At 40.5% G+C, this 12,497-nt stretch overlaps 1 protein-coding gene across 5 annotated transcripts in view; it reads left to right on the forward strand.

The window, feature by feature from the left end:
- Positions 1-12,497, forward strand: part of LOC124555170 — a 282,867-nt gene that overhangs the window by 256,443 nt on the left and 13,927 nt on the right. For all 5 annotated transcript variants that reach the window (XM_047128997.1, XM_047128994.1, XM_047128993.1 and 2 more), the window contains 3 exons: positions 1,199-1,428; positions 8,508-8,634; positions 11,221-11,316. In XM_047128997.1, coding sequence (XP_046984953.1) covers positions 1,199-1,428; positions 8,508-8,634; positions 11,221-11,316 — 453 coding nt within the window. The remainder of the gene's footprint in view (positions 1-1,198; positions 1,429-8,507; positions 8,635-11,220; positions 11,317-12,497) is intronic.

Consider the following 12,497-nt stretch of genomic DNA (forward strand, 5'->3'; position numbering starts at 1 on the left):
CATTATAAATATATTCACACTCAACTTTACATATTTTTCTTCATGAAAGATTGTAGTTCCTGATTTCTTCCATCTTGTTTGCTTTCTGACAAAGATATCGGTGTTGTGCAAGCACAGATATCTATACACTTAGTTGACAAAGTAGTAGGGCCCATGATTAACAGATGACAGAGCAATACAGTTTTACCTACTAGACTGCAACTGGTGAGTATGTGGTAGGATTACCACCAGTGCAGATGCAAGTATGTGCTCAAGTTCCTGGCTTGAGAGATGAAGATCACTATTGCTGCTATTGCAATCAATAGTTTCACTTTTCAGCAGTAGATCTCATTGGTGCAAATTCTGTGTTTCTTGCTGTAGAAATAGTATTTAAACACTAAATAGTAAATATTAATAATTATAAGAATAATAACAGCAATGATTTTGGTAGGAATATCAGTTCGTAACTGGTGCAATAACAGTGGTGGTAATAATAATAACCTGTCAAATATGCTATTAAAACACATAACTGCGATGATGATTCTTCAGGCTGTGCATGATTAGTTTAATCAATTTCTGCTAACAATGCAAAACTTCTGTTGTTGTACCATAAGCAGAAATAGAGACATGTTTGTACAGCATTGTCGGAATGTCTTTCAGTATCTTGTAAAAAATGAAATTTTGTCATGGTAATGGCTTATTATAATTGACAATATCATCTTTACAATTACTGGGGCCTTGAGATTCACACTCTTGGAGCCAGAGCAAGGAGACTGCCCCCCCCCCCTTTCCCCCCCATGCACACACACACACACACACACACACACACACACACACACACACACACAGTCTTTTTCTCGCCCCACTATCTCCACTTGACAGAACTGTGTGATATAGAAGACATTCTGAGTATGGTAACATAGTTTGCATGTTTAGGTTGAGAAGTCATACATAACAGCATAAATTAAGCATTTCTTGAAATGGCAGATAATTTTCTGTTCAGTAATAAGCAGTATTAATTTACTGTATTGAAGAAAGAAACACAGTGATAAACAATTGTTTCAGCTGTGCGGGGGTATATCACTTTAAGGCAGTGGTAGAGAAATGATTAAATTTTATTGGTTGCTGATGTTAGAAATTTCATTGTGTAGCTTCTGTTGTCTGTCAGTGTTTTGTCCATTCATACTAGGAAGACTATTAGTTTTGCTGTCTGTTTCAGGACGAAACTCTAGTGCATTGCAGCCTGCAAGAATTAGAGGATGCATCGTTCAGTTTCCCTGTGGTTTTCCAGGAGAACAGTTACACTGTTTATGTGAGAACCAGACCATTCTTTAGGGAATTTTTGGATAAAGTTTCATCTATGTTTGAAGTTATCCTCTTTACTGCATCAAAGAAGGTGTATGCTGACAAGCTCCTAAATCTTCTAGATCCATTTAGAAGATGGATAAGGTCAGTCAACTACTACAATGAGTTGTGATTATTGTTTTCAGCTGATGCTGTATAGACACTGGAATTTCATGTAAACCATAATTTTGTGCTTTAATCTATTTTTAATTTGTTATTTTTGTACATGGTATGTGAGGCACTCTTAAGGAGTAACACTTGGACAAAGAGAAAAATAACAGAAATGCAGAAGAAGAGGGAAAGTGGTGAATAAAAATTTTCTCAGACTTTGAGCCATGCCAAGCCATTAAAATGTCATGTCATGAGTTTTTGACCAAGTACACCTTGGCCACTGTCAAATGGAAATAACTGCTGTTGGGCTGCAGTTATTCTATCTTCCAGCTGTGATGACACTGGTGCCCACAGTATGGCGTGTATGGATGTATGTTGCCTCCATTTAACCTCACAATTGCTAGATCCCATGCCATGCTAAGCTGTATGCTACTGTCTGTATTCAGCATTTGTCCATAGTTTTTATTTCAAAAACATCACCTTAAATGTAGTTCCATTTAAGCCTAGTTGTATCTGTCATTACATTGATGACACATTCATCGTGAGGCCCTAGGGACATGAAAAACTCAATAAATTTCTGGTATATCACAACAGCGTTAACAGCCATGCCAAGTTTACTATGGTGGTAGAAACAGAAGATGCTTATGCACACTAACCATTACTGGCATGTGCTCAGCCATCATTACTTGGGTCACAAGCATGTTGTGATTCAGAATGTTGTCTAATTTGTTTATGATTTGAGTCAGAGCTCCTTAGTTATGTATTAGCAGAAGTTAGTAGAAGTCAGTTTATTTTGTGCTGCAAGTGTTTTCTGTTTGGCAGCTGCAAACATTAATATCTAAACATAATGTACTTGCATGTGCAGCAGCCATTATGAAGTGATTGTTGTGCTGTGTCATACAATGCCATACTGTGCCATTCCAAAGCAGTAAGCACATTTGTAGTGCCAACACTACCTGCAGAAAGTGCACCTTGTTCATCTAACATCAATACATTCATAGTGTCTATATTTTGGGTATCAGTGGATGTAGCTTACATCCTCCTCTCTCTGCATCCCACAGAAAATAGGGTCAAGACACCATGAACAAATAAAATAGTACATTGTGCAAGAACTGTGTATAGATGCCCATTAGTTACATTCTGAAGGGATACATGATTAAAACAATTTTCTTGCCCTCCATCTAAAATGTGCATATTATAGAGACCAGTAAAAGATGTAACAGGTCTCAGAGTGCCTGGGGTTTACAAAATACCTTGTGAGTGCAGACAAGTCTTATATCAGACAAATAGAGTACACTGAAAAACAATACAGGGAGGAGCACAAGACGTGCTCTCACCTTAGCTACCTTGGAAAATGTGCTTATTTCTGATCATGCCTAGGAAAACAGTCGCCAGTTCAAGTTTGACTACATCTGTGTGGTGATTCTCATTAACAGCCTTTGGTACAGTGTAACCAAAGAAACTATTGAAATAAAAATTATGGACAACATTCTTAATGGAGATGGCAGTGAACAGCATAGTATACCATGGGGTCAAGTGAATGCTGACACAACGCACCTCTGCTGGATGGAGACAAACAACCTAATAAGGTCGGAGCAGGATAGGGAACATCGAATCAAGCAAATTTTCCAAATAACCAAACATTGGACAGGCACCATTCTGGGGCTTTGGCCGTAAAATGTTACCTAGTCACCCATGAGTGTGTGGAAGTGTTTGCATTTAAACTAACTTGCCTGTTGCGCTAAAGAGTGCAGTTAACAACTAAATTAGCTGAAGGTAATGGAGTCAGCTAATCAGTCAGAGCTAGGCAAACATTAAATTCCTACTCTTGGCTGATTGTGCTGGAAGCATATTTTCCGTGATGTTTACTGTGTAAAGCTTGACTATTAAATCAGGTATGCTAAAAGTACTGTAATGTCATTAATTTGTTAAGCTGTACCACAGAAACAGCACAGCAGTAAGATAGTTGACATTCGGTCCTAGACAGTGGTGAAAAAGAAAACAGAATTAAGTTTTAAGGAATTTTTTTTTTCAAATCACAATTTTTTCAGCAAATGCTCCAAATTCCTGCCCCCAACATTTCTACAAAGCATGATATCTACAGCATAAGACAGCCACAGCTCAGTCAAACATACCTGCACTGCTAGACACGACCAAACATGTTGACTTACCAGACAAACTTCACTTTCTCACTGCTGAGTGGCTGTCGTTTTCTGGCTGTAGCTCAACAATGCTGGGTTCCTGACCTATGATTATGTTCCCTATTAGCAGACCAACAGCAGTCATTCCCACTTGACAATGGATAAGGAGTACTTGCTCAAAAGTTAATGCCATTTTAACTACTTGATGTGACTGGGAATTTGCTAACATTTTATTGAAGGTTAACTGCCATGACAATGCATTCACACTTCTATGTGGAATTTGTGAAGTTTATTACTCTTAACCTTTTTATAACTGTTCTTTAATGTTTGTGTATTGCACATTAACCAGATTGAGCAGATATTCTGGACTTGTTCTGTGGTTGTCAAATTTGAAGCATAGTGCTGGACTTCTACATATTTCTGTAATTTTCATGAAACATCATGTGCAGGTTTTCTTATCTAATGTTGGCTGCTGGACTTACTTTCTAATTCAGATGTTCAATCATGGATACCTGATATACATGGTATATCGTGATTAATGGCATAAATACATACTGTCGAAAGTACACGATAGTAGAAGTAAAAAAGTCTCAGTAAACCTGGGTTATAAAATTCATATTTTAAAAGCTACGGGCATTATCTTTCATACTGCAAGCTCATTGCTTTCCAAATTGTGGGAGGAGGTAGTATGGACCAAAACAAGAAAAAAAAGTCCACTAAACATGGGCTCTAAATTGCATACCTTAAGAGCTGTGAGCATTTGTTCAGTAAAAGAGATATGTTTCAAAGTACTGAAGATGAGTTAGTGCTCATAGCTCTTAATGTATGTGTTTTAGAGCACATGTTTACTGATACTTTTTTGCTTCTCAATTGTATGTGTTTACCCCATCAATTGTGATACAACATGTATATTTTTCTCAAACAACTGCTGTTAAACCATTTATTTATGGTATAAGTAGTTTTGAGGGTTCGGTTCTCATTTTTCAAATACCTCAAAGATCGCTCGTAACTTTTTTAAAGCCTTCATTAGCCATTGCTGTGCAGAAGATCTGAGATGAGCTTATGCAGGGCATTACATTTTGATTTCAAAGTAAGCAAACTGGACAAAATATTAATCACCACAAGGAGATGCTGTGCTTAAAACCGTGTAACACTGCCTCTAGACTTGATAATGGCCTCAGTTTAGTGAGGAAGAGAGAGAGTCACAACTTCCTTCAGGTAGCCACGTCCCGATAAAGCCACTCATTGGTGAGTGATCCCATAGAGCTGTTGAATTGAAAGGATGTTGGTTGCTATGTTTCACCCACTGTTCCAAATTGTCACAGACATTTTTTATGAAACTAAGACAGCGTGATATAGTGAGACAGTCAAGGTGCAGGGAGGGTGCCTAAGTGTTCATCAAGCTAGGAACATAGGCATAGGTGAATGTGGCTGTTGTCATATTGGAATCTGATAAACATTTTCTTAATTAATTAGTTCCATCTTCCACAGCTAATTTGTGCATTAAATCATAATGATGAACAAGTCACTGAGAATGTTGAAATAAATACACTCCTGGAAATGGAAAAAAGAACACATTGACACCGGTGTGTCAGATCTACCACACTTGCTCCGGACACTGCGAGAGGGCTGTACAAGCAATGATCACACGCACGGCACAGCGGACACACCAGGAACCGCGGTGTTGGCCGTCGAATGGCGCTAGCTGCGCAGCATTTGTGCACCGCCGCCGTCAGTGTCAGCCAGTTTGCCGTGGCATACGGAGCTCCATCGCAGTCTTTAACACTGGTAGCATGCCGCGACAGCATGGACGTGAACCGTATGTGCAGTTGACGGACTTTGAGCGACGGCGTATAGTGGGCATGCGGGAGGGCGGGTGGACGTACCGCCGAATTGCTCAACACGTGGGGCGTGAGGTCTCCACAGTACATCGATGTTGTCGCCAGTGGTCGGCGGAAGGTGCACGTGCCCGTCGACCTGGGACCGGACCGCAGCGACGCACGGATGCACGCCAAGACCGTAGGATCCTACGCAGTGCCGTAGGGGACCGCACCGCCACTTCCCAGCAAATTAGGGACACTGTTGCTCCTGGGGTATCGGCGAGGACCATTCGCAACCGTCTCCATGAAGCTGGGCTACGGTCCCGCACACCGTTAGGCCGTCTTCCGCTCACGACCCAACATCGTGCAGCCCGCCTCCAGTGGTGTCGCGACAGGCTTGAATGGAGGGACGAATGGAGACGTGTCGTCTTCAGCGATGAGAGTCGCTTCTGCCTTGGTGCCAATGATGGTCGTATGCGTGTTTGGCGCCGTGCAGGTGAGCGCCACAATCAGGACTGCATACGACCGAGGCACACAGGGCCAACACCCGGCATCATGGTGTGGGGAGCGATCTCCTACACTGGCCGTACACCACTGGTGATCGTCGAGGGGACACTGAATAGTGCACGGTACATCCAAACCGTCATCGAACCCATCGTTCTACCATTCCTAGACCGGCAAGGGAACTTGCTGTTCCAACAGGACAATGCACGTCCGCATGTATCCCGTGCCACCCAACGTGCTCTAGAAGGTGTAAGTCAACTACCCTGGCCAGCAAGATCTCCGGATCTGTCCCCCATTGAGCATGTTTGGGACTGGATGAAGCGTCGTCTCACGCGGTCTGCACGTCCAGCACGAACGCTGGTCCAACTGAGGCGCCAGGTGGAAATGGCATGGCAAGCCGTTCCACAGGACTACATCCAGCATCTCTACGATCGTCTCCATGGGAGAATAGCAGCCTGCATTGCTGCGAAAGGTGGATATACACTGTACTAGTGCCGACATTGTGCATGCTCTGTTGCCTGTGTCTATGTGCCTGTGGTTCTGTCAGTGTGATCATGTGATGCATCTGACCCCAGGAATGTGTCAATAAAGTTTCCCCTTCCTGGGACAATGAATTCACGGTGTTCTTATTTCAATTTCCAGGAGTGTATCTTGATATGTGTTCACAGTAGCCAGAATGAGTGGGTTGAAGCTTTAGTTTGAAAAAACTCCCCCAAAACCACTCACAACCTCCTTCAGCAGGCTTTGGACCATCAGTGTACTCATTACCTAGCATTGCTGGAAAAAGAGGCAAAATTGCAATTATTGCAATAATTTGCAATTATTTGATCACACTTCATGCCTCCAGTCAGCTACTGTCCAGCGTTTGTGGTGTTTGGCGCACTGAAGGTGTGCAGGTTTATGTGCCACCACGAGCAGTGCCCTTCTATAAATTACACGATTTGAAATGTCCATTGTGTGCAATTCCCTTTGCAATGTTCCATTGAAAACAGGTTAAGATGGACCTACATTCACTCATGACAGTAATTTCTGTCAAGATTGAAACCGATTGTCATTGATAAGGCATGACATTCGTATCCAGTCTTGTTGATTAGGTCCTTTTTACAACCGCTGTTCTAAAGCTGTGTTGCATAGCTGTAAGTGATCCACCATTCCTTGAAGACATTTTGGGCAGTCTGTGTTGTTATACCTGCAAATTTGGCAACATCATTCATTATGTTGGCACGGACATGCCCAAACACGATAATTCCTCTGTGCCATTCTGTCATGTCTCCATATTGACCCATCTTACTTTTTTGACCTACTACTGATGGCCACATACCTACCATTTCAGCGGTGGAGGGTCACTGGTTCCAGTTCTACGCCATGTATAATTTTCCCGAGCAATCGGTGTGCTCTTTTAAGGGGATGACTTTAGTCCGGTGAGGTAATAAACTCTGTGAGCTGTGGTAAATGTGCAGGTCAGGTGCTAAGAAGCTTAACTTGATTGCCTGGTAACCGAAGTGTATGAAAACTACAACGTGTAGGTCAAGTGAAACTATATAGTTCTAGAGACCTTTTCAAGTCCCAAACATCTATGATGTATATATGCATACTGAAACGACAGATGAAAATTTGTACCAAGGCTGGGATTCGAAACTGGATCTCCTGCTCACTAGGGTGATTAGCTAGCCAGTGCACCATCCTGGCACAGTGGTTTGGTAAAACTGCATGGACTGCCCTAGTATACCTCCCAACTAATACAAGTTCCCATTGTTCCCCAGTTGTGTGAAGCCACTGTGCCAGGATGGCATAGTATTTAGCTCATCTCCCTAGTGAACAGGAGAACCATGTTTGAATCACAGCCTTGGTACAAATTTTCATTTGTTACTTCAGTCTGCATTTATGAGTTAGAACTCATAGAGTTGATAGTTTGATGGCACAGTGATTGAAGCAATGGACTAATATTCTGTAGAAGTGAAGTTCAAACACCAGTATGTCTACATTGGAGAAATGAGTGGATTGGCTCCTTAAACCTGTCTGCCAATTCTCCATCAGAACAAGTACATCATCTTAAATCACCTCAATGTCTATGGGGAATCATACTTCTCCCGAGCTGCAAAGACTTGCAGTACTATCAGAGATGTTGGAATCAAAATTTCCAGTATAAACTTGGTGGAACTCATATCCAGAAAATCCAGGAAGGAATACTGACAATATTATGAAAAGGATAGTTGCTACTCACCATACAGCACAGATGCTGAATCACAGATAAGCACAACGAAAAGACTGTGAAACAAGTAAGCTGTCAGCCAAAAAAGGCTTCATCGGAATTAGACAAAACCACACGCACGCATGCATGCACGCCTGTGCCCACACAGCTGAGGATATGCTGATAGTTTTTAAATTACAGCTCAGGGTTTTCATTATCAGTTGAGTATTCGGTAAATATCAGATCACACAGCTATTTATTTGTGGATGGGGGACTTAAATTCCTGGAAACTCATATTAAATATGTTTCTTATTGAGCAGTAAACTAGATATTTAACTGGCTTGTGATATTATGGTTTTATAATTATAAGTGGTTGTATTATGATAAGATGTCATATTTACATTTTTTTCCCTTCAGGCACAGACTGTTCCGGGAACATTGCATTTGTGTTAATGGAAATTACATAAAGGATTTATCTATACTGGGCAGAGACTTATCAAAGACAATCATTGTGGATAATTCACCACAGGCATTTGGCTACCAGGTATGTTGCTGATGGATCAGTGTTCTTATTAACTGTAATGGAAGTTGATAAGAATTAGGGAATTTTATGTATCAGTCTGATAAACAGAAGTAATGTAGAAAGATAAGTTGATTGGTTCAGCCAACATAAAACTCAGTGCTGCCCTTTTATTGTTTCTTCTGGAATGATAATGAACATAAACAGGGATAAGCGTGCAGGGAAGGGAGGAGAGAAGAACTTGTAAGGAGGCAAGAGAGGGAGAAAATGAAAACATTACTACAGTAACAACCACAGTTTAGAAAAGTATAGTGCTAATTTTCTTATATTATGCCACTGCTGAACACAAAAGTATTATAAAAGTGTTGATCAAATGACCATTTGAAACAGTGGCTGGAGTGATAGAAACCTTTTAACTGGCCTCTTTGTATGCATTGTTTCCAATGAACTTGCATTGGCCTATTGTGTGTAATAGAAGGCATGTTTTACATTTGTATACTAGCCAGAGCTGTAAGTGTAACCAGTTTTACCAGTAGTTACTGTTAATTGTTTCATTTCAGAGCATCCAGAATTAATGGTGAAGTAGTTACGTGTTTAAGTTTGATGATTTCAGCCGTTGATAATTGTAGATAACAAATCAATTTAAAGGTGAAGAGCTTCTAAAACATCAAACATTTTGTTAATTTGTGCCAGACATCTTTGTGCTGCTATTTATTGTTAGTGCGGATGAGGTATTTTGCAACTTTGGCCTGTAACACTTAGTTATAGAAGAGTCAGAAATGGAAGTAGCGGCCAAGGTGCAGTAGAGACAAAACCAAAGTTTGTTTTGTGTGTAACAGTAATAAATTTTTTGTCAGTGAGAAAGCTCTAGAAAGAACTTAGAAAGCTTCAAGGAAACATTTGAGGGTAAAGAAGAACAGCAGAGAAAAGAGAAAACAAGACAGTGAGTTCAGAAATGTGAAAATTAAGAATATGGAAGCAAGGTAGATGAATTCTGGACAGTGATAATTAGGAAAGTTTTTCCTCCTGCAATTCTGCATCAGCATCACTGGGTCCTTGGATACTAGACACAAACCATCTTATTTAGTTCAAATGGCTCTAAGTACTATGGGACTTAACATCTGAGGTCATCAGTCCCCTAGACTTAGAACTACTTAAACCTAACTAACCAAAGGCAGGATTCGAACCTGCGACTGTAGCAGCAGCGTGGTTCCGGACAGAAGTGCCCAGAACCGCTCAGCCACAGTGACTGGCTCTTATTTAGTACTTCTGTTTTCACCATTATGTATGCCAACAACAAAGCCATAAAATTTGTTGGAATTTTGTTAACAGCATTACAGTTTTTAGAATGAGATTTTCACTCTGCAGCAGAGTGTGCACTGATATGAAACTTCCTGACAGATTAAAACTGTGTGCCGGACCGAGACTCGAACTCGGGACCTTTGCCTTTAAAGATTCCGAGTTCGAGTCTCGGCCCGACACACAGTTTTAATCTGTCAGAAAGTTTCATTACAGTTTTTCTTTAAATTTTACACAGAAATATATTGAATCTCAGAATTATGCAATGGCATCCGATGACATAAATTTTTAGATCCAAAAATCTTAGAATGTAACTGTACAAATCGTGTCTACTAATTGCATATCTGTCATTGATTGATTATCAGGAAGAGGAACAAGATTTATGTTAAGTAACAGAATAAAATGAGAAACAGTAAACTAGAGGACAAGTAAGAAAAGCAGAAAGAACTGAATAATATTTGGTGAGCTCTTTCAGCTGAGCCACATGTTTTTTTTGTGTGCTGTTTATTTACTTTTTTGTTCTGTGGATCTATATGCTTTTTCTCACCCTTTCTTAAGAGTTTCTCTCTTCTTCTTCTTTTTCTTCTGTTTATTTGCACAGATATAAGGACTGATCTAAATGTTTTCATTTGATGGTGTTGCTGCAGCATATATACAATGTGTTGTGGCTCCGATGCGGATTTGTAAGCATCGGCATGTAGGCAAGGAATTAGTGTGGCATGAATCTTTTTGCAACCCATCCAGACAGTGCCAACATGATTTTACTCTTTTCGTGGCTTCCAAAGAACAAACTATGGTAGACTCCATCTGAGAATGAAGGATGTATATGCGGCAGCATGTCTGTCAAAAACCACCATTGTGGAATGGTTTGCCAAGTTATGAGCTGGTCCCAATTCGACACAAGACGCCTGTTGATCTGAGAGGCCAGCCAGAAGTTACACAAATATAAGTAGGAGACAGTCAAACATCCACCCCATAGTCCCGATCTCTCCCCATGCAATTATCATACATTTGGTCGTATAAAAAAGGCCTTGAAGGGTTGATGATTTGTGTCAGGTGAGGATGTGCAGTAGGCGGTTACAGTTTTCTTCACGCAGCAAGGCACAGTGTTTTATCAAATGGTGGGTACCTTCAAGCTGATGCATCATGAGGTGATTGCTTCAATGCTCATGGGGATTTTGCCTGAGTGGTGTACCAATTCTGGACCCTTAAGGCCTTCAAACAGAAACTTTTTGATTGCCCTTTGTAATTTACTGACCTCTTTTCCCCAAGTCACTACATGGTACCAATATGAAATGATTTTTGTTCCAGTTGGAGAATGGTATACCAATAGAAAGCTGGTTTGTTGATCGAACAGACACAGAGCTTATGAAACTTTTGCCATTCTTGGAAAAACTGGTTCATATGGTAAGTAGAAGTAAAATAATAATTCCAGTAATTCATTGGATAAGTGCAGTAAATGTTTTTATTGCCATCGGAATAAACAAACTGGCAAGTTACAGTAGATTGTTCAGTATGTCAAACACAATACATATTGGTTGTATAATAACTCTATAACTAATTGTGGTAGTGTATGTAGGCCATTTCTGCTGATTCACTGGAATTTATTTGCTTTTGCCTGGCTTTTGTCCCATATCTTCACAGGATCAGCATGTTAATTATTGGATTTGGCAATATTAGTGGTAGAGGGTGACCAAATGCCCTTCCTTTTGCCCCCCCCCCCCCCTTCCGGCTTGGGACAGAATTTGTGTGCCCGCAATTGTCTTCGTTGTGAAAGTGTGCAAACATTTTTAAGCGTTTGTGAATCATATAATTGAAGTGGACATGGGTACCTGCCCAGTATTCACATAGTGGGAGGTGTGAAATCACCAAAAAGCCACACCCAGACTGACTGACACACCAACCCTCCTTGTTAATCCACTGGGTACATTCAATCAGGGTCAGTGCATCTCCTCAAATCCTGAAATCAAAATGCTAATGGACGTGGCTACCTAGGTGGATACTCCATTGGAACTTACCAGTATAAAAAGGAAGCACATTACCAGAGGATTGTAAGTAAATCCTTTATTGAAATTTCGAGTCCTGTCACATACTGTTTGTAAAAATGTAAGAAAGATGAGAAGGTGGAATATGATTATGATGTTTTTCATCAAAATAATAGTCACATCTAAGTTATACAAGACCTTAGTGTTGTATCAGGGTTCAACACTCGATAACACATAGTGTATTCCAAATAAAAGTTGGTGTATCTATGGAAAAATTTCCTCTAGGCCTGGTAAGTAGTGGCCGCAAAAGTATAAATAGTGACGTTTCACACTCTGGTGCTTATAGTTCTGCTTAAATTGTAGCGTGTTGATATTGGTCAGTTGGGCTGCAAAATTCAGGGCATTTCGTAATACGACAGTATCACCCATGCATGACTATGCCACATAATAAATGGATTTTAACACACACAATACATGTATTTTATTATGTGTGCTTTGCATACAGGTTTTCTGTTTCCTGAAGAGCAGTCAATCAATGTATCATTGCCACTGTTTGTACAGGTGCCCTTGCCTCATTATTTATAAACCATCTGAACACTGGAT

Source organism: Schistocerca americana, chromosome X, assembly GCF_021461395.2.
Source record: "Schistocerca americana isolate TAMUIC-IGC-003095 chromosome X, iqSchAmer2.1, whole genome shotgun sequence".
NCBI classification, from domain to species: Eukaryota; Metazoa; Arthropoda; class Insecta; order Orthoptera; family Acrididae; genus Schistocerca; species Schistocerca americana.